Source organism: Actinia tenebrosa, unplaced genomic scaffold (genome assembly GCF_029948245.1).
Source record: "Actinia tenebrosa isolate PJP-AT-01 unplaced genomic scaffold, QUT_ActTen_1.0 PGA_scaffold1__47_contigs__length_23844297, whole genome shotgun sequence".
In the NCBI taxonomy this organism is placed as follows: domain Eukaryota; kingdom Metazoa; phylum Cnidaria; class Anthozoa; order Actiniaria; family Actiniidae; genus Actinia; species Actinia tenebrosa.
The window spans coordinates 2,455,027-2,478,609 of record NW_028292578.1 but is presented as its reverse complement, the minus strand read 5'-3'; the positions used below and the strand labels follow the sequence as shown (position 1 = coordinate 2,478,609).

Below are 23,583 nucleotides of genomic sequence, written 5' to 3'. Positions count from 1 at the left end.
ATGAAATTGCCTGAAATAGATATTGGACTTTTGATGAAAGGTAAAGGATAATTATTATTGAATATGGTAGACATATAGTCCTGTCCACTGTGTTATTGTTTATTTTAATATTATTTTCCAGTTTTGGCTTTCGGCCGTCAAATTTATCGATTTGGACCCAAAGTAATTTTCGATTATCTTTCAGTAAGGAAATGTTTACTGTAAGCGATTGTAATACGGTAATAGATGGTTTGGTATGGACAGAATAAATCAAAAACATTAACATAGACTTAATCTGTTTCCGATCATAAGCCATCATACGATTTAGAAAACTATTTCATTTAGAAATTGGACAGAGGGAGAAAATGTGGCTGAACGTTTTCACCAACAATGGTTTTCCTTCGCTGCAATCAGACATGACACTTTCACTTAATCATCGTCATAAATACTGAAAAAAAGGAACTCCTAAGATTGCTTTAGAATCCTTAATATAGGGCGCTTTCATTCTGCTTTTATTTTCCTAATGTTCTTTAAATACTATTGATGACCATCTGATTTATTTTTTATTTCTTTTTCACTACAAAAGATTTCTTGACCTCGCAAAGACTACTACTATCTCATAGTAAAATTCAGAAAGTAATTTTGAAACTTCGATTGTTTTTTTTAAAGCAAACCTAAAAGAATTACCGTTGCTTTATTTCTTACTTTGCTAATTAGGAAATTTTGATTAATTATTTGCTGTGTGTGTTGTCAAGGAGATTTGTCCGCGGATGTGATCAAGGATCTTACATACGCCCTCAAAGAGGTTGGGTTTTTCTACGTCACGGGGTACGATTCCACCAAAGGGCTGGCTACCAAGCTATTGGAGTTCGGGGAGAAATTTTTTGACTTGCCTGACGATGTCAAGAATGCAATCAGCATTAAGAAGAGCAAGGTTTATCGTGGGTACGTCCCAAAAGGTAAGCGGTGTCCTTTAGTTTAACGGTGGCTTATCCAGAGAAAGGGTTGTGCGGGTCTGGACCGCCCCCTGTCATCATGACCTGAGGTTCAATTGATGGTTTTTAACCTAGAATTTAGTTTGTCAGGTTTGAAGTACATTTTGTAAAGTAAACAACGGTTTATAAGACTAGCCTTATTGATCTTTACGCAAGTGCAGTTTCCATTTCAGATCAAGAGTATAATTTCTTTGTTTAACGCGGTTTGGCACACAAAGACACAAGAATAGCTAGGATAGGACTCAAATAAAATAATCATATTATCTTAAATAATGACTCATCGTAATGGGGAAACATTTAAACCCAAACGAATAAGGTTTATTTCTACTTATTTGATCAGGAACCGATGTGACGAGTAATCAGGTGGATGTGAAAGAAGGCATCTACTTTGGATATGAGGCAGAACAGGGAAAGGAAGAGCAAGAGTTGCTAATGAGAGGATATAATCAATATCCTCCAAATGAATGTGTGCCAGGATTATCTGACACGGTCATTCAATATATGGCACAGATGACCAGTTTTGGGTGAGTACCCATTTGACGTCTTGCTACAGCTGCAGAACTAATAAAAGTACGCAGACTTAGTACATATATCTCCTTTAGTAGGTGTGATAAAAAAAAAAGCTTTTGTGATGGTGATGATGATGATGAGGATGATGATGATGATAATGATAATTATAGTGGTGGTGACGGTGTCGACGATGGTGATGGTAATGATAATGATGATGTTATGGCGACAACTATGGTGAAAATGATGATGGGTATTGATAATCCTGATAATGATGATGACCATGATTATGTTGATGATGGGGATGATGATGCTGGCGATGATGATGGTGGTGATGATGATGACGATGATGATGACGGTAATGATGATTCTGGCGATGATGATGATAATTATTATTATTATTATTATTAGGGACGCCCTTGTGAAAGCAATGGCAGTTAGCCTGCAACAGAAAGATGATTTCTTCCATGACATGTTCAAAGAACCTTTCCCACTTCTTGCTCTATGGCGTTACCCAGCTCTTCCTGAAGAATCTGGTTCCTGAGGAATCGGCCCACATACCGATTATGGAGTCTTTACTTTTGTTCTGCAAGACGATGTGGGGGGATTACAGATTGAAGCGAAAGATGGAACTTGGGTTGACATTCCACCCTCTCCAGGTAATGGAAAATACTTCCTCTTTTCCACTAAACCCCCACGGTCTCACCACATCAATTTCCCACCCAGTCCAAGAGTTAGAGTGGTGGGGGAGGGAGGAGGGGGTATAAATAATTAGTGTATTAGATGATATTAATCATTATTAAATTTTTTCGTATCATCTTACGGGTCCCTCCAGGCATGAAGCTGCCTTAGTTTCCTTTCTTTGCCTTTAAAAAAAATACACCAACAGCCAAATTAGAATCCAAGTTTTTAGACGCACACACTGATTGGTTGTGAAGGATTTTCAGTAGCGACCCCAACAACAGTTAAAATTTAAGATGCATCTCTTTAGGCTTTTTAAAATCTCTAATATTTAAATTAAGTTAAATTTTATCTTATTTCTAATTTTCAAATATATAATTTAATTTTTATATATTTTATGTTAGATTTGTACTGCATCTTTAATTTTTATGTTTTTGATCTTAAATTTCTAAACCAACCAATTCAATTCTAAGCTAGAAGGATCAGACAATGGGCAGCCTGTGTGACCTTGATCATTCTAAATCCGCCACTGTTATGGGAAAAACACCCTGACAAATTCTCGTGTTTCGAAGTTTTAATTCTATGTCTTCCCAGGAACTTTGGCTGTTCTGATTGGTGATGTAGTGGAGATCTGGACCCAAGGTTTGTACAAGGCTACCAGGCATCGAGTCAAAAACTCACAAAACAAGACAAGATATTCAGCACCATTCTTCCATCAGCCAAGTGCTGAGACCATTATAGCACCACTTGATATCAAACTACCTTCTGGCTTTGAATCACCTACTAGCCCTACCCTCCCCTTTCCAGTTTGGGAACTATGTGCATGAGAAATTTAAGTCATCCTATGCACATACTGAGCAAAGCGACACTAAGGCTGAGTAGAATTTGCTAATTTGCTAGAGACCCAGTCCCTTCAGGGGCATAGCCAGGATTTCCCCACTAGGGGGTCACTCCCCACCCATCCCAACATCCATCCCTCTCTCCCCTCCCCCATAACACATACATGTTACATGAGGGTGTTACTCCCCACTCACCACAACAAATCATCCATCCCCTCCCATCCACTTTAAAAATTGCTCATAACAATGGACTGCCAATTGGAATGGTGTCACCGACACCTAGCATCTTTCTCAATAGTATTAGCACCCTATCTAGGCCTCTTTCGTTACTCTTTTTAAGATAACAGCTTATATGCTGATGATAAGTGGTAAAAAATGTAATTCATTAGTAGTAGTATTGTATGCAGAAAAAATAGTATTTTAAACTATACCTTGATTTTATTTGTCTAGTGTAAAAGGATGTAGAATAATTTCTCTGGTATTAATTGGAGATGAAAATTATTCAGTGGCACAGCAATAGTAAGGAAACATGGAGGAAAATCCAAGTTCCAGATGTTTGATGTTTATATTTGATGAGAATCAATGACAAAAGGGGTTCCCTCATTCAACTCACCATCAAGTACACTGTTTTCCCCAAACTTTCAATTTTATTTGTATCTATTCACTTAATTTATTGGATTAAATTACTTTTGAACACAAGTATGAGGAATACTATTAATGTCGTTTCCACTTGTTGCGCACCTATTGAATTTTAATTTTAAATGAATAAAGTTAAATCTCCTCAAAGATGTCTTGATGTGTATCTATAAATTACCATTACAGTGTTGTTTACCCTGCTCTGACCGAGGTTTCCTGTTTCTCAATACTCAATAAGGAGAGAAGAAAAACAGAAAGTATCTGCCAAGCAGGGTACAGTGTTTTGATATTAAGGGCCATTGTATTTGATTCTTATACCCCTTCCAGTTCAACCTCTAACCATTTAACTCCTTAGTTATTTCAAGACCCTCCGTGTCTTCTGTATAGTTCAAGTATTGTTCTAATTATTTTTTAGGTTCTCAAGTGAGAAAAGTAGGTACAATAACCCATCTGAAACTGTTAGTTTTACATTATTCTGAAACAATCAATATAGCTTCCAAGGAAAGGGGAAATTTCCCCCAACACAGTTAAAGATTTCTGACAGCTTCAGAGTCCAAGCATTAAACTTTACATCTCTTTTCTATCTCAGACTAATAAATTAAACTTAAAGATATATATACACGACCATCTTTGATAGATTTGAAGCTATTCTATCCTCTTACCCAAACATCTATTCTGAGACATTTACAAATTTTAAAAGAACCAAGGCCTTATTAAAAAAATAAAAGGAATTTTTTGCTGAATTGGTAAGTTTTCTGGAGCCCTAAACTTAATGATTAATATTAATGATTAACTTATAGTAATGTTTACCCGCATACTAAAGTGTGAGCCATGTTGATGTTTTTGACCAAAACAGCTTCATTTATATTATTTTCCAATGTATTTCATAATTACGAATTTCTGTATTTAAGAATGTGAAGTCTATGTATTAAGCTTTTAAAAGAAAAACTGACCAAATGAGCTATCATCAAAACCCACCAACATCATACAACATCTGCCTTGTAAGCCAATGCTTATTAGTCAACTGCAGGAGCAGATCCAGGAATTTTAGAAGGGAGGGTGACTATTATAAAGGTTTTAACAGGAATTTGAGGAAAAGGGGGTGACGATTACTGACAATATACTGAGAAATTTGAGCAAAACGGGGTGACTAGGCACTCTTTCACCACCCCTGGATCAACCCCTGAACTGGAAGATGAGAAAAATGAAATGGTGTCTATAATCTTGAGTGTTCATTGTAAAGAACCTCTTTGTAAGGATAGCATCTTCTAAATTTTCAGGAAACAAAGCTACATGTTTTTTCAACATACAAGTTTTTGCATTTTATTCCTCATTTTCAGACTTAGTAGTCCATAATCAGGGAATAAAATTTATATTTAAATCCAAAATCAACAGAAGTAAGCATCATTCAAAATTCACCAGGGGGGGGGGGGGGGGGGATTATCATATTAACATATAGACTACACATTCTTCATAGAACACTGTGTATCACATAGAAACTGAAGAATACTAACAGAATGTTGATTATTGTTATATAGTTGAAAAGTATGGCGAATGCATAACAAAAAGTATTTGGATTTATATGAATATAATGATCACTGTGTTGATATGACGATGTGTTTGTATAAATATACATGTAATTTATGGTGAAACATTTTTGAGGGTGCATTCAAATGTGCAATTTTTCCCATAGCTCAAATTGTGTCGGCACTTGCATAAGAACCGCCAAAACTAAAAGAATTGATCTCTTTGAAACAAGGAGTGCACACTTCTTTGAAAACCAAAACATTAAATTTAACTTTAATTCAAAACTTGTTTTTAACTATATATTTGACAGACTAGTTAGATTTGACTAAAACAGTTAGTCCTAGCTCTCGCTCTCATGGCCTATAAGTCAATAGCCCATTCGAGCTCAAGGACTTATAATTGCTAATTAGCATCCCCTTCTCTCTCTAGAGTGAAATCACTACAGTAGTTGAGCACCTAAATGTAATCTTTTCCCTTTCAAATTTTTGGTAAAAAAGAAACAAGAAAGATTGCTTTAAGATGTTGCATCATTTAAATGACCCATAAAAAAATTTTTTTTAATGTGATACACAGTGTTCATAGAATTTAAAATTATTAACCATTAGTAGAAACCTTTGAATAACCATCTTCACAATTGGTTCTTTCCTTGTGTCGTTTGGTAAGCATTACTGCTAAACCAATGGCCAGGATTAGAGCTATAATGCAGACAATGGTCAAGCCAATGATAAGAGCCACTGGGGTTGTTTTCTTGGTCTCTGGTTGAAGAACCTCTTCTTTTTTAACCAAGTTTGTCATATCCTCTTCTATCTCTGACTCACCAGGTTTCATGATGAATGAGACCTCTTTGGCTAATCCAGGATCAACATGGACCCGTTTCTTCAGAGTCTTGTGGCCTGGGTGTTTTACTTGTACAAAATAGTCACCAGGTAAAAGAAGACGCCAGTAATCACCACCTTTGGCAGACCTGACAGGATGGCCAAGTCCTTCTACATCAATTGAAGCACCACTTAGAGCTGTTAAAACAAAAGTCAAAAGTCAACACAACAATAACACACACATAATGTGAACAATCAATACTCAAATTTGAATCCACTGTTGCTCAAGATAAGCTTAACTTCCACTTCATGAAAAATTTTCATGTGTTCCAGTGAAGATCTATGTTCAAAAGACCTAATTTGTCTTGCTGCAATGCTATCCATTTCAGACCACGCCATTCCCTAGAGTATAAGGTTATTTGCATGAGTTGTATTCATTCATTTCTTCTAATGCACAAATTTTAAACAAAACAAAAAAATGATACTCTTGGGAATGACAGATGGTCTGTAATAGGAAAACATTGCACCAAGATGAATTAGGTCTATTTGTTCAAGCTGTGAATTCTTTACAAATTAGTAAAAGATTCACCAACCAGCAAGACAGTTACCTTACAAAATTAGCTATAGTTACTTAATGTATCTGAAATTATCCATACACCCTTCTCATAAATGGCCGCCAAACGTGGCTGAAACTATGAATGGAAGCAAGGTCAGATAGGCCTCATTAGCAAACAAAGTCTATTCAGTACAATCTTTTTAGTCAAAGTCATTCACCCTTACTTCAAGACTGAGATGTCGAATTGGTGAGATGAATGACTTTGACACAAAAGATCATACTGAGTAGACTTTGTTTACTAATGAGGCCTTTCTGATCTCGCTTCCATTCAATTGTCCCTAGTCCCAGTGCATTTGGCAGCCATTTATGAGAAAGGTCTATGCATGGTTTGTTTATGTCAATACTTACGCTGTCCCTTTTCTCCCTTAACAAAACCCTTGATTCCAGTATGTACTTGGTCTAGGTATGCTAGTAAAGCAGGCTTGTTTGCTTCCCAGAAACCTTTCAGTTTATCTGCTCTAGGAAATTTACAGCAGCTGACTTCTACAGTAATTTCAAAAGCATTGCTCTTCAGATAGTTAAAATCTTGCATTCCCCCAGCCACTGGGTACCATTGAGCTCCATTCGTTATTCCTATTTTGAATGAAAAGATATATAAACTAAATGCATGGTTCTTGAAAATATTCATACATTTATATTGATTTGAGCTTGATATACAACCTCAAAATGCTAAAAAAAAAATACAAAAATACTTCTTAAAATACTAGTTAAATTGGAATTTCAGTGGATGAATAGCTACTCTGTAGAAATGCGACTTCTAAATTCCATTTATTATTATTTTTAATTTATTCAATTACCTCCAGGGAACATTTCAGAAGGGTCATCAGAACAGGCTGGTTTTCCAAGATGCATGGTTGGATGTGCTCTGGCATAAACACTTGCTAAATGTTTGAACAGCTTGTCATCAGGGCTTGGGTTTGTAGTGCCACTTCTCTTTTCGTTATCTGGATAGTCATCAAATGGATAGTTTGCTACGAGGGAACCTCCATGAAGGTTTGCAGACAGCACAAAAGGGTTCTCTCGGATCCATTTTATCATGTTCCTTGTTTCTTGTTGCATTGGTTGCTTTCGTTTTTCATACTGATCTGGGAAGTTTCTGAGATAAATTTCAAAAAATGTCATCAACAATACATGGAATAAAAAATGTAATTATAAGACTAGTTCTTGCTTAAGCATCTGTACAATTGTATTTTGTTGAAATAGAAATATATAGAGGATATTAAATGGGCGAGCGGAGATACGAATTTTAAGTGTTGAAAAAATCTCTCACGAGTGAGCGTAGCAAATCCATGCAGCCATGTAATATTCTGTTTATTATATAATTATCAATGAAGTATGTTTTGGCTTTTTCAGGCAATTCTTTTCGCGTATTTTTGAATAGCCATCGCAATGGTGTGTGAAAAAAACATGTTATTTTCACGTGTGAAGATATCAATTTTTCGAAATAGAGAAAAACAGATATTTCATTGGTAATTATATAATAAATATACATTGTCGCAAGGGGATATGGATTTTATTTTCTCATGTTGAGAATATCTTGCACTCACTTGTAAGATACCACTTCAATGCTCTTAGATAAATTCTGTATCTCCAAATTCATGAATACATGTATGTTTAGCTGTCAAGTTATTTGATAATGAAAATAGCTGATGCTCAGTACAATAACCTTGTCAACAAGACTAGGTATTTGATCTTTCGCCATCTTTTTATTTTTTCAAGTTTCTGTAATTTGATCACGTATAGAGCCCTGCATTCTTTTCTTTTTTGTAGTGTCTTGTTTCACAAACATAACCTAACGAATTACAATTATGAAAATGATAATGCTTTGCTTTACGCATCGATTTCCCTCGTCGCTCCTGTGAAAAGAGGACACGTTTGTGGCAATGAGGGGGGGAAAATCGTATAGAATCAAATAAATAACAGGCCCAAAAAACATGTAATTTAACGAACAAGGAACTAGAAGTCAAAAATTCCTGTGATGAAACGTGAAGAGAAATAAATAAAATATTAAGGACAAACGAATTGGTTTAAAAGAAAATCAATTAAGCTTAATGGTCCGCCATTTTGATGGTTTTGATGGCTAAAGCTGAAAATTAAAAGTAAAGGGTTTCGACTTCGAATATCGAAAAAGAAGAACCCCAGAAAGGATATAAAAAACAAATTATCGTAGATAAGAAATTACCAGTAAAAATGAAAAATACAATAACATATAAAGCGTAATACCTGTTCAAGTCAACAAGGTGAGCGTTGGCTCTGCCTTGAACACTAGCACAATCGCCCTCTTTGGATTTTTCGTATCCATCTGGATTCATGGAAGGCATAATGTGGATCCTTGTCGTATCGACCAGTTTCTTGATTTTCTCATCCTTGTTATAGTTCTCCAACAAATGCCTGATCAAATGTAGAAGGATTTCTCTACTAACCACTTCGTTGCCGTGCATATTGCCAATGTACTTGAATTCTGGTTCCCCTGGTTCATGTTTCCCTGGGTTATCGGATATTTCCATTACTAACATGTCTCTTTTTTCTACTGTCTTTCCAATGCTGTAAACACGAGTGAGCTTCGGGTACTTCTTCGCTAACTTATTTAAAAATCTCTTCATTTGGTCGTAGTTGTGATGGACAAATAAATCATCCTCTTCTTTTAGTTCCTCCGGGAAAACGTTTGGTAAAACGCAGAACAGAAATATTAGGCCCAAAAGAATCTTCATCTTCGTATCGAAAGCCAAGTGTTCGTTCTCACAGCGAGAGATATATTTACACGTCTATTGGAGGCAGTCAAAACCAGTAGATTTTCAAATTATCAACATGAATAATTTCGAGTGTCGAGTCTGAAGGGAAATAAAGGTTTTATTTCGCAATTCCTTAGTAGAGAGAGGATCTTCCTACGATACGACAGATGTATAAAACCAAGAAATCGAGCGGATGTGAGCTGTTATGAAGGTATATGCCCACGTACGTTGATAATTATTAGCGTTTCTGCGTCAGAAGAAAGAGAGCCAACCAAACAAACCAGGCGAGTCCAAATATAAAATAAAGTTCAAGTCTGTGTCCCCTTGAAAAATGACCCGATTGCTCACCAAGACATACAATCTGATAGTTTAAATATGTAAGATACGATCTGCATCGACGGTTGAAGGTTCGGAATGGAAAGACCCTGTTGTTTTGAAATTAAAATTTGACCTCCTTGTCAAGAACTTCGCTTGGTTCCTCCCACTGACTATGTGATCGACCACAGCTGCTTCAAGATATTCCCGTGATCCCTTTCTGTCCTAAACTAAACAGGAAGCCCAACCATTTAAAAAATATATGCAATTTCGCTCTTGGTTCTCGGTCGATTTGTTGATTTTCATTTGGATTAACTGCTAAATAAAAGATTTAAACGACTTTTTTAGTAAATTTATGGATTCTTTTGGGTATGTGCTTCATTGATCGAAGGCCAGCGAGAGGACCTTTGAAGTTCCTTTTCAATCTCTAAACCATATTTGTCCATAAACTTTAATGTATTTTGTTTTGCGCCCGGGGGGGGGGGGGGGGGGGGGGACTCCCCTATATTAATTTGCTATACGGGTATGTGCCGCCCTATAGGGTATGGTTTTTCGGCTTTTGGGTCTGGGGTAGGGTATCATTTTTTGACATTTTGTCTGGGATAGGGTATCATTTTAGTCTGGCATAGGGTTAACGATTTGCTCATTTTTGTCTGGTGAATAGGCTACGCTTTCTGCCGGCACAAAAACAATAAAAACGTTAGTAAATATTGATTGCAATCGGTTGTAAAACCGTATTTTCCGTCTTTTAGTCTGTGATAGGTGTACAATTTTAGTTTTAGTCTGGGGTAGAGTATGTAAATCATGTGACTTTTCGATTATGAGAAAAGTTCCTTTTATTTGATGAGAAAAATCCACGGTCTCACGTCAGTTCACATTCAGCGAAAGGACCTTCGAACCTCCTAATCAACTTTAGACAATTTGAGTTTAGCGCGGAGGACCCTCAAAACTGAGGGGGCTAATATAAGATTCGATTCAAAACTTATATGAGACTAATATGAGAAAAAAGTGGCCGGCCTAAGATTGGAAAATGTAAGAGACTGTTAAAGGAAAAAGGAAAAGCGTCTTCTGAATATTCGTCCATTAAGTTTCTATTGATCTGTTTTCAGTTTATAGATTTGTTTCAGAGTCGAATAAAAAATACGTTTTACAATTTGAAAACGGTCCGTGCGATGCGAAAAAGTCACTCCCTCATGGTCTCACGCTTAGTTCCGGCATCCAGTCAAAGGAATTTTGAAGCTCGGAGTTGATTTGAGGCTTCAAAGGTCTTTTCACTGGATGTCAACTTCATTGTGAAATAATCAACATATGCCTTGATTTGGGAAAGTTTAAAGAGGCGTAAAGTCAATGGTTTGTTAAATTGAATCACAACAATTGTAGAAAACATGTAGAAAAAGAGTTGGGCCCCCTGTGGTATCTTGACTTTCTTATCACAGGCAGTCCATACCTTAAAAAAGTCAATAAAAAACACATACATAGATATATATTTTTGAACACACATAAAAATCACCACTCACATTTCTGTTTTCACTTGAAGAGCATTGATTCAGGCATATTGTAAAGAATATCTTCCCCTTGCATTGAATTTACAGACTTACTCTTTCTCCTTTCCGGTATCCCATGGCAACTGTATGAAACTGTATTTTCTGTTTTATCTTGTTATCTGGCATGGCCACAAATAAGTAGTTTCAGAACGTCTTTTTTGATTTCTGTTTTGATAAAAAAAGAAAAGAAATAAGTGGAATAAATTCACAGATTCTGTCCGAGTACCCTTTACAGTTTCCTTCTCATAAAAGCCATTTTTTAAATACATTTTCTAAAAACAACTGCTTCAAAGTACTTTTTCTAGTAACGTTCATCTTTTCACCATAATTTGAAGTTGAAATACTAAAGCAATATTTTTTCGCGATCCGACACTCCATCTCAGAAAAGTCCAATCCAAGCAGTCAATCCAGATTGGAATTTTCCACGATTTTGGATTTTGATGCTAAAACTAGCAAATTCTAAAAGAGCAAACAAAGTAGGAATCGATGGTGTAATTTGTTTCACTTTTATCGTAAAAAACGTATGGTTTTACGAGCATCAAAAATATCACATAAGCCACTTGTGTACGCCTTTACAACACGCCTTCCCCTCCCCAAGAGACTTGGCGGCGACAATTGAACTTGACAGCCAAAAGCTGATTATAACTATGCAGATTTAAAGCGTTTCCTCCCAGCGAAACCTGGCCAAACATACTAAAATTCAATGCGATTTTCTGTCTTAGCCGCACTCTGACATTGATCTGCATGATATCGATAAAATCATGTAAGGGCTATCCAAATACGATTTCTTTGTGTAGTATGGATATTCGGAATATTTTGATAATTGTGTTATTATTGCGGCGCTATCGTCGAATCTCACGATCCCCGTTAAGGCAAGCCATTGTCCTTACACCTATAAGATCAAGGTACGTCAAGTACTATGTACTATATAAGTGTAGTATAGTGTTTAAGTGGATCACTTTCTGATTCATTCCAACATGAACTAGGATAGTCGCGCGCGGAGATAATAATTTTTCAGCTTGTTGTATCAAATAGAAAAAGGGGTTCAGCGTAACATTCGTCTGTGTTTTTAGTTTTTTAAAGTCATACACAATGTACTCTTTATTATTTTTTCATGCTAGAAGTAGAAGAAATTGAAAAACTCGGTCCCAAATGGGTTTCAATGTGAAGCCAAGACACGTACGATGGAAAGCTACATCACGGGCGGAGAGAGGCCCTTTAAAATACAGTAAATGTATGTAATTTGTGCATTGAGGGGCCTGTGAAACGCACTCTACGCCCGTGATGTAGTCGTTTTTTCATAAACACACCATTCAACCACAAACTAAGCCTGGTATTTTTTATCCCTTCAGTTAGTTGTATAATGAAGCAATCGAACACGAAACCGAGGCTGATGAGTCATCATGAGAGAAACGACAATCAACAAAATTAAATTTGAGAAGAAGCCAAGATTAACGCCCCATTCTCAAACAATCCGTTAAAAATAAAATAACGGCTCGAAATTTTACAGCATAAACAGTTTGCTGATAATAAATAAAATATAGGAGGTTTAAATAATAGTTTGACTGAGTTCCTATAGGCTCTTGTCTGCCATCTTTCTTGTTGAACTCCGCACAGAGGGCCTTTTCAACTCCTATAAGCTATAATATTGTTCTAATAAATTTCTTTTTATCTATTTCAATTTTTCTTTTGTTCGGCTTCGAACAAAACACATAAATGTTCGTTGATGTTAAAGATCCTTTACGAATGCATGTGAAAAAGTAGCTCTCTCATGGTCTCATGCTTAGTTCACATCCAGCGAAAGGACCTTTGCCGTGCGTCTCCTTATCAAGGCTTGAACCATATTCGTCGATTAAGTATCTTTTGATCTTTTTTTATTTTATTTATTCGTTTTATTTTGAGATCTGTTGAGTTGACCAAACACCTGGACTGCGAGTATCCCTCGTAGCCATCTCCCTAGGAGCCGGCTAGAAGGGATACTCGCAGTCCAGGTGATTGAGAGAGACTAGGGATAGTATAATTATCAGGCGAATTTTATGCAGTCGGATAGTAGCCGTACCCTACGATAGCATAAATTCAGCTATAATAAATATTTATGTGTTTAAATATGACTACAGTAACTCAATCTCCTGGACTTCCAAAGGACCATATTTAATTGTGTCCTTGACCATATTTAAGAGTATTCTTCACCATATTTAAGGGTATCCTTGATCATATTTAAGAGTATCCTTTTTTCAAATGACAGTAATTATTCGCTAAAACTGAATTGAATTGAATTGAATTAAGTTAATCCCATTAAAAGAGACTATTATTAATCCAGAAAATAGACAGAACTGAATGAAAACCAGTTTAAAAACATATCTGAAATAATTTGAAACCGAAAAGGAATACATATTTTTTTCTTTTAAAAGATAGTCTTAGTGTTGAAGATTTAAATCTAATAAAAAATGCATTTAAAAAAAAGAAAAGAAAAATTTGATGTGGATTCAATGGGGTTCGAAGGCACGCACAAATATTTAAGAAAAATAATCGATTCTAATTTGCCATACCCCCGAGACATCCGCAGAGCTGAGGCGGCGTATGGACTTCGGACCTGACGGCAATTAAATCCTTCTGCCCTTGGGTGTACGAATTACGCAAGAAAATGTTCTAGCCGGAGCATCAGGGGAGAGACCAGCCGGCCCCCAGACCATATCGGCTAATCCCTTGCATCTCTGCCACGCACGGAATCGGTTGAAAAGTTGATGATAAAAAGTCTTGTCTATCTGGTGCATTGTTCTCACGGCTATTGTTATGCTGATTAATCTGCAACAGTGGTCCAGTGGAAAAACCTTGCGCTTCAATGATAAGTCAAGCCCGTTTCGGTAGGTTAGTATTTGGATGGGTGGCCTAAACATTATAATACTCAAACTAACTTTTGATCCTCAATTTTCTTAATCTTTCAAGCAAAACCTTATCTCTCCAACAAAGTAAAATGGGTTGAGCTTTCTCTAAAAAATAACACTTTAATTGATAAGAATTTCTTTCAGTTGAGAAAATACTAACAAGGACTATACAAAGACGATTTCTTCGTATAGTATGCAAGAATAGGAATATTTTGATAATTGTCTTATTTTAATTAAGGTGCTATCGATCCCCGTTGTGAAATTCACACGCATCAGAGGAACGCCTTCTGTCGATAAAATTTCTAAACTAAGCTTTTATTGGTGCTTTTGTAGATGTTGTGATCTTTGTAAAACTCGCTACTAATCACTCCTTCGTGTGAAACGTGTGACTTTCACAACACTCAAAAGGACACCAAATTAAGCTTATTTTCTAGTGACATATTACATGGAAGAAGGCGTCCTTCTGAAGCGTGTGAACATCACAGCATACAAAAGGACACTAAAGTAAGCTTATTTTCTCGTATATACTACATCGAAGAAGGCGTCCTTCTGAAGCGTGTGAATTTCACAACACTCAAAAGGACACCAAATTAAGCTTGTTTTCTCGTACATTCTACATCGAAGAAGGCGTCCTTCTGAAGCATGTGAACATCACAGCATTCAAAAGGACACCAAATTAAGCTTATTTTCTCGTACATACTACATCGAATAAGGCGTCCTTCTGAAGCGTGTGAATTTCACAACACTCAAAAGGACACCAAATTAAGCTTGTTTTCTCGTACATACTACATCGAAGAAGGCGTCCTTCTGAAGCGTGTGAATTTCACAACACTCAAAAGGACACCAAATTAAGCTTGTTTTCTCTTAGATATTACTTCGGCAGAAGGCTTCCTTCTGAAGCGTGTGAAAATCACAACACTCAAAAGGACACCAGAGTAAGCTTGTTTTCTCGTACATACTACATCGAAGAAGGCGTCCTTCTGAAGCGTGTGAAAATCACAACACTCAAAAGGACACCAGAGTAAGCTTGTTTTCTCGTACATACTACATCGAAGAAGGCGTCCTTCTGAAGCGTGTGAAAATCACAACACATCAAAAGGACACCAAAATAAGCTTTAATTTACCTCTCTCGCCCGTAGAGGAGTTAAAAGGAGACTCTGCTCGCATTGATGCAGGGTTACTCTACAGAATAGCCATCCTTTTTAAAGTTACAGACGTTCCGGTTTTTGTGCTTTGCTGTATCCGATGGTAACTGTATGATCTATGTTATCTTGCATGACCACAAATAAGGAGTTTTAGAACGTTTTTCTGATTTCTGTTTCGATAAAGATAAAATAAATTAGTGGGAATAAGTCATAATATTCTCATTGAGTACCCTTTATCGTTTTCTTCTTAACAAAGCCATTTTTTAAATAAATTTTCTAAAAACGACTGCGTCAAAGTACTTTTTCTAGTAACGTTCATCTTGTCACTATAATTTGAAGTTGAAATACTAAAGCAATATATTTTCTCGATCACACACTCCACCTAAGAAAAGTCCAATACAAGCAGTCAATCCAGATTGGGATTTTCCATAACTTTGGATTTTTGGGCTAAAACTAACAAACTCTAAAAGATCAAGTGATATAGGTATCAATGGTGTAATTTGTTTCGCTTTTTGCGTTAAAAACGTATGGTTTTACGAGCATCAAAAGTATCACACAGCGGAACTTGTACGCCTTTACAACACACGTTCCCCTCCCCAAGGGACTTAGCAGCCAAAAGCCAACTCTAACTATGCAGATAAAAAGCATTTCCTCCCATCAAAACCTGGCCAAACATGCTAAGATCCAATACGATCTCTGTTTTAGCCGCAATGTGACATTTTCCCCCATGATATCGACAAAATTATAAGGACTATGCGAAGACGATTTCTATGTATAGTATGGATAATCGGAACATTTTGATACTCGTCTTATTTTACGGTGCCCTCGTCGAATCTCACAAACCCCGTTAAGGCAGACTATTGTCCTCATATCTATGAGATCAAGGCACGCCAGGTACTATGTACTAAGTATATAGTGTTGGAGTGGATCACTTTCTGATCCACTCCGACATGAACTAGGTTTGTCGCGCGCAGAGATAAGAATCAGCTTCAGCTTGTTGTATCGGATTAAAAAAAGTTGTCCAGGACTGGAAAAGTCTGTACCTTGATTTTTTCACAGTCATACAAAATCTACTCTTTATTATTTTTTCATGCCAGAAGTTGAAGAAATTAAAAAACTGTGTCCCAAACGGGTTTCAAAGTGAAGTCAAGATGCATAAGATGGAAGGCTACATCCCGGGCGGAGAAAGACCCCTTAAAATACAGTAAATGTATGTAATTTGTGCTTTGAGGGGCCTGTGAAACACACTCTACGCCCGTGATGTAGTCGTTTTTTCATAAACACACCATTCATTCACAAATCAAGCCTGGTATTTTTTATCCTTTCAGTCGGTTGTATCATGAAGCAATCGAACACGAAACCGAGGCTGATGAATATACATTTCTAACCGCTAGAGTCATCATGGACGAAGCGACAAACAACAAGTTCGAGAAGAAGTTTAGAAATTTTCTCTCGAGAATAGCGTCAATGGTATTCATTACCAGAGTCAAGATTAACGCCCAATACTCAAACACCTCGTTAAAAATAAAATAAAGGCTCTAAAAATAAAATAAAGGCTCTAAACTTTACAGCATACGCAGTTTGCTGAAAACAAGCATAATATAAGAGTTTTACTCAAATAATATTTTGATTGAGTGTCTAGGCTCTTGTCTCTCATCTTTCTTGTTGGACTCCGCACAGACGGCCTTGTCAACTTCTATGAGCTATAGCTATATTGTTCCATTAAATTTCTTTTTATCTATTTAAATTTTTTCGTCGTCGACTAATACACATAACTTTCGGATGATGTAAATGGTTCTTTCAATGGATGTGAAAATATCTCTGCTATATGTATGGTCTCCTGCTTAGTTCACATACTGTGAAAGGACCTTTGCGCATCCTAATCGACTCTTCAACCATATCCTTCAATTAAGTTTCTTTTGATCTTGTTTTATTTATTTATTATTTATGTATACTTATTTTGAGTTAAGTTGAGTTGAATAAAATATAAAGCTTTTTGAATTTGTAAAAAGCGTTGTGAAATTTATCTGCATGATATCGATAAAATTATATAACGACTATCCGAAGACGATTTCTTTGTCTAGTATGGATTAATCGAAATATTTTGATACTCGTTTTACTTTACGGTGCTATCGTCGAATCTCACGATGCCCACCCGCAAGGCAAGCCATTGTCCTTACACCTATAAGATCAAGACACGCCAAGTACCGTATGTACGTAGTGTATAGCGTTTGAGTGGATCACTTTCTGATTCACTCCGACATGAATGAACTAAGATAGTGGCGCGCGGAGATAAGAATCAGTTTCAGCTTGTTGTATCGGATTAAAAAAAGTTGTTAAGGACTGGAAAATTCTGTACCTTGATTTTTTAACAGTTATACGTAATCTATTCTTTTTTTTTTTTTTAATGCTAGAAGTGGTAAAAATTGCCAAACATGGTTCCAAATGGGTTTCAAATTGATGTCAATATACCTACAATGGAAGGCTACATCCCGGGCGGAGAGTGACCCCTTAAAATACAGTAAATGTATGTAATTTGTGCCTTGAGGGGGCTGTGAAACGCACTCTACGCCCGCGATGTAGTCTTTTTTTCATAACACACCATTCAACCACAAACTAAGCCTGGTATTTTTTATCCTTTCAGTTGGTTGTATTATGAAGCCATTAAACACAAAACCGAGTCTAACGAGGATACATTTCTAACCGCTAGAGTCCTCATGGACGAAGCAATCAACAACAAGTTCGAGAAGAAGTTTAGAAATTTTCTCTCGAGAATAGCGTCAATAGTATTCTTTACCAGAGTCAAGATTAACGCCCAATACTCAAACACCCCGTTAAAAATAAAATAAAGGCTCTAACCTTTACAGCATACGCAGTTTGCTGATAACAAGCAAAATATAAGAGGTTTAAATAATAGTTTGACTAAGATCCTAGGCTCGTCTGCCACCTTTCTTGTGGGGTTGGACTCCGCACATAGGGCCTTGTCAACTCCCATAAGCTATATTGTGCCATTAAATTTCTTTTTATCTATTTTTCAATTTGATTTGATTTTTTGTTCGGCGTCGACCAATACACATAACGTTTCGATGATAAAAAATGGTTCTTTATATGGTGGAAAAGTAGCCCTCTCATGGTCTCATGCTTAGTTCACATCCAGTGAAAGGACCTTTGAACTTCCTACTCCACTCTTAATCCACATTCGTCCAATAAGTATCTTTTGATCTGTATAATTTGTAGATTTGAATTTTGCTTTGACGTGACCAAAATTATTTTCCCCAAGTGAAAAAGGTCCCTTTATTGGATATGATAAGGTCGCTACCTCATCGTGGTCTGATGCTTAGTTCACATCCAGTGAAAGGACCTTTGAACCTTCTAATAAACTCTTAGGCAAAATTAGTCCATTAAGCTTCTTTGATCCGTCGCATTTATAGATTTGTTTATTTCGTTTCGAGTCGACCAAAACTGATATCTGTTCGAAATAAGGATATTGGCCTTTCCATGAATGTGAAAAGGTCGCGCTCTGATATGGTCTACTGCTTAGTTCACATCCAGTAAAAGGACCTTTGAGCCTTCCAATCACATCTTCCAAAAAAATAGTCCTTTTCGTTTTGTTTTGGATCTTTTTCAATTATCTATTTAATTGTTTTGCTTTGAGATAAGTTGAGTTGAGCAAAATGTGTAACTTTTTGAAGCTGAAAAGGGTCCCGCCGATGTATGTAAAACGTTTACTGTCTCATGGTCTCCTGCTTAGTTCACATCTAGTGAAGGGACCTTGGAAGCTCCTTCTCAACTCCTAAGTCATATTGGACCATCAAGTTTCTTTTAAACTACTTTCTTCACAATTTTGTTGTGTTAACAACAAAATATAACCTTTTGATTATAAAAAGGAAATGTTTGAGGCTTAAAAAATATTTTCTTTTGTTGACTATATAAATAAAATGAAACACAAATAGAATGGACGAGCGTTAATGGATAAAAGTTGATTAAAAGCTTCAAAGGTCCATTTCACTGGGTGTCAACTTCATTCTACTACAATAATTAACAAATGCCTTGATTTGGTAAAGTTGAAAGAGGCCAGTCCAAAGGCGTAAAAGCACAATCTGGATTTTAAATTGCATGAATCCCAACAAATATAGAAAGGGGTTTGGGCTCGCTGTTGTATCTTGAACTTCGCACCACAGGCAGTCCATACTTTTGAAAAGTCAATAACATTGATGCAGGGATATTGTACAGAATATCATCCCTTTGGATTTACGGATTTTCTTTCTCCTTTGCGGTATCAGATGACAATTGTATGATGCTCTATTTTCTGTTTTAGCTTGTTATCTGGCATGACCACAAATGAGTAGTTTCGGAACGTCTTTTTTGATTTCTGTTTTGATAAAAAGGAAAAGAAATAAGGGGAATAAATTCACAGATTCTCAATAAAAGCCATAATTTAGATAAATTTTCTAAAAACAACTGCGTCAAAGTACTTTTCCTAGTAACGGTCATCGTGTCACCATAATTTTAAGTTGAAATAACAATGCAAAAAATTTTCTCATTCCCACACTTCACTTTAGAAAAGTCCAATCCAAGAAGTCAATCCAGATTGGGATTTTCCACAATTTTGGATTGTGAGGCTACAACTAAAATATTCTGAAAGAGCAAGTGAAATAGGTATCAATGGTGTAATTTGTTTCGCTTTTTTTCCTAAAAAACGTATCGTTTTACGAGCATCAAAAATATCACACAAGCGGCACTTGTATACGCCTTTACAACACGCCTATTCCCCTTCCCAAGGGACTTGGCGGCGACAATTGAACTTGGCAGCCAAAAGCTGACGCTAACTATGCAGATTGAAAGGTTTTCCTCCAAGGAAAATCTGGCCAAACATGGTAAAATCTAATGCGATCTCTGTTTTAGCCAGGCTTTATGAGGACTATCCGAAGACGATTTCTATTTATAGTATGGATAATCGGAATATTTTGATACTCCTCTTACTTTTCGGCGCTATCGTCGAATCTCACCATCCTCGTTAAGGCAGGCCTTTGTCCCGAGTTAGACCTTTAAGATTAAGGCACGACAGGTACTATGTACATAGTGTATAGTGTCGGAGGAGATCCCTTTCTGATCCACTCCGACATGAACTAGGTTTGTCTCACGCGGAGATAAGAATCAGTTTCAGCTTGCTGTATCGGATTAATAAAAGATGCCCAGGACTGGAAAAGTCTGTACCTTGATTTTTTCACAGTCATACACAATCTACTCTTTATAATTTTTCATGCTAGAAATTATAGATATTGAAAAACTCGGCCCCAATTAGGTTTCAAAGTGAAGCCAAAATACATACGATGGAAGGCTACATCCCGGGCGGACAAAGACCCCTCAAAATACAGTAAATGTATGTAATTTGTGCTTTGAGGGGCCTGTGAAACACAGTCTACGCCCGCGATGTAGTCGTTTTTTCATAAACACACCCTTCATTCAGAAATCAAGCCTGGTATTTTTTATCCTTTCAGTTGGTTTATCATAAAGCAATCAAACACGAAACCGAGGCTGATGAGAATAGATTTCTAAAATAACCGCTAGAGTTATCATGGACGAAGCGACAAACAAGAAGTTTGAGAAGTTTAGAAATTTTCTCTCGAGAATAGGGAGAATAGTATTTTTTGCCAGAGTCAAAATGAACGCCCCATAATCAAACACCCCGTTAAAAATATAATGAAGAATTCGAAACTTTTCAGCATACACAGTTTTCTGATAACAAATAAAATATAACAGCCTTAAATAATTGTTTCACTCAGTTCTTTGCTCTTGTCTGCCACCCGTTCTTGTTGAACTCCGCACAAAAGGCCTTATCAACTCCTATAAGCTATAATATTGTTCTATTGAATTTCTTTTTATCTATTTTATTTTTTACTTAATTTGATTTGATTTTTTGTTTGGCGTCGAACAATACACATAACTTTTCGATGGTGAAAATGGTTCTTCCAATGGATTTGAAAAAGTAGATCTCTCATGGTCTCATGCTTAGTTCACATCCAGCAAAAGGACCTTTCCCGTGCGTCTCCTTATCAAGCCTTGAACCATATTCGTTCTGATTAAGTATCTTTTGATCTTGTTTTATTTCTTTATTCGTTTTATTTTGAGATTAGTTGAGTTGACCAAAATATATAACTTTTCAAAGTTGTAAAGAGGTCCTTTCAAAGGATGTGAGAAAGTTGCTCCCACGCTTAGTTCACATCCAGTGAAAGGACCTTTGAACCTTCCAATCAAATCTTCCAACGAATTTGTCCTTCTAGCTTATTTAGATCTTTTTTTAGCTATCTATTTAATTGTTTTGTTTTGAGTTAAGTTGAGTCGAACAAAATATGTAGCCGAAAAGGGTCCCGTCGATGGATATAAAAAGTTTCCTCTCTCATGGTCTCCTGTTTAGTTCACATCTAGTCAGAGGACCTTTGGAAGCTACTTTTGAACTCCTAAATCATATTGGACGATTAAGTTTATTTTAAACTACTTTCTTTACATTTTTGTTCTGTATTGACAGCAAAATATAACGTTTTGATTATAAAAAAGAAAATTTTGAGTCTTACAAACGATTCACTTTTGTTGGACAGGAAGGAAAACGGTTCTTGGTCTTTCACCATAAGGACAGCTTTACGTATTTAAGCTCAATATTTTGTAAACACGTTCTTTTGGAGCCAAATTAATAATCGCAATATATTGTTAATCCCCTTTCTTTCTTTCCAAGATCACGGCACGGCAAGTATGTGGCTAGTCTAGTACCGAATTCAATTTGTATTTGCTCCGACAAGCTGGAGCTAGAGTGGTGCGCGAGGAAAATAATTTTTCTGCTCTTTGAAGCGAACAGAAAGCCATGAGTCCAGGACTAGATTAGTCGGTAACTTGAGTTTTTCACGGTCATACAGAATCTACTCTCTTTAATTAGTCTATCCTTTGAGTTCTAGGAATCGAAATTGAAAAGGCTTCCAAATGTATTTCATTTTGAAACATTGGAGATACATACGATGGAAAAGGCTACATCCCGGGCGGAGAAGGATCCCATAAAATACTGTAAATGTATGTAATTTGGTCTGCGAGGGGACTGTGAGATGCCTTCTACGCCCGGGATGTAGTCTTTTCCTTAAAACACACCATTTAATCACAAGCTAATCCTGTTATTCTAATGGATTTCTAACCGCTACAGTTATTATGGACGAAACGACTAACAACAAGTTTGAGTAGATGTTTGGAGACATTTTATCTCGAAAATTGAATGTTATTATTGAGATAAAATGTCTCCAAACGTCATGACTGTACCCACAATGGCCCTTTGGTCTTGGAATGCATTATTCAATATGAAATAGCTGTATAATCCAAAAGGGCCTGCAGAACATAGTAAATTCCTGTGAAGGAAAATGGCTAAGAAACAAAAACGGGAACCATAAACCAGGAAGAAAATTGCTTTGGTGATGACAGTCTTGACCGCAAGTCACTGAAAAGGGATTTGAGAGTCCTTTGAAAAACTGTCATCCTAGAGCTGGAGGGGCAAACTATCATAAACCCAATATGAGGTTTTTAGCTGCAGCTATACGAGGTTATATAATAATACTCCAATATCCATCAATATTCAAAATTACCGCTAAACAATGATACTCCTACTGCACGAGTTACAAAATACAAATCAAACAGTGAATAAAGGTAACGCACGTGAGGATTCACACCTGAGGCGTAAAACCAAGACGAGCGCACGTTTTGCATAAATAAAACTAGAGTGGCGATACAGTGAAAATTAAAAGCGCTGACACAAAAAATGATGGGTTAGGTCGAAAGGACTTGAACGGTAAAACATTAATGCAAATGATACTTCCGTGCAAGTGTACACGAATCTTATGAAGTAAAATTCCTTAACAAAATTCAAAGCAACTAGAACACGTGCAAGACAAAACCACGAAGCATATTTATATGTTTTAAAACCAATTAAAGCAATTAAACTGTTTACGGCTGAGCAACCTTACCTATTCGCCGATACTTCTTACAGGATGTAAGATATGAATTCAAACTCGTTCTTCAACCTTATATTTGGTAAAACCGGAGAGCTAAAGAAACATTACCTAGCCGCATCAAGCTCGAAGTGGAATGACTGATATGCTAATCAGAAGAGTTGGCAGGTTTCTACTGGTTGAAACAGTGTGGTCTTATTGGTTTATGAGCTTTTGCGAAACGAAAGGATGCAAAATCGTTTTGCGAAATGCTTTTGTGAAATAGTTTTGCGAAATGGTTTTTGTCAGCTTTCTTCGAAATCCGGCAGTGAAAACTATCCATGGTGAATGTAATTTTTCAAATATTCTCATATATTCATGTTTATTCCTAGACGGAAATTTC

The 23,583-nt window shown here is 36.5% G+C and overlaps 2 protein-coding genes across 2 annotated transcripts; one reads left to right on the top strand and one right to left on the bottom strand.

Annotated features, from left to right (window-relative positions):
• Positions 1 to 3,787, top strand: LOC116296357 (putative iron/ascorbate oxidoreductase DDB_G0283291). The gene is given in 5 exon segments (XM_089033449.1): positions 1 to 40; positions 735 to 938; positions 1,315 to 1,498; positions 1,893 to 2,140; positions 2,757 to 3,787. Coding segments are annotated over 5 exon segments (909 nt in total). The 3' UTR covers positions 2,990 to 3,787.
• Positions 3,629 to 9,835, bottom strand: LOC116296367 (carboxypeptidase D). The gene is made up of 4 exons (XM_031704379.2): positions 8,819 to 9,835; positions 7,393 to 7,691; positions 6,944 to 7,168; positions 3,629 to 6,177 (listed from the first exon to the last, which is right to left on the bottom strand). Exons 1-4 carry the CDS (start codon positions 9,304 to 9,306, stop codon positions 5,759 to 5,761), a joined length of 1,431 nt encoding a protein of 476 aa, XP_031560239.1. The 5' UTR covers positions 9,307 to 9,835; the 3' UTR covers positions 3,629 to 5,758.
• Positions 9,836 to 23,583: the final 13,748 nt, after the last annotated feature.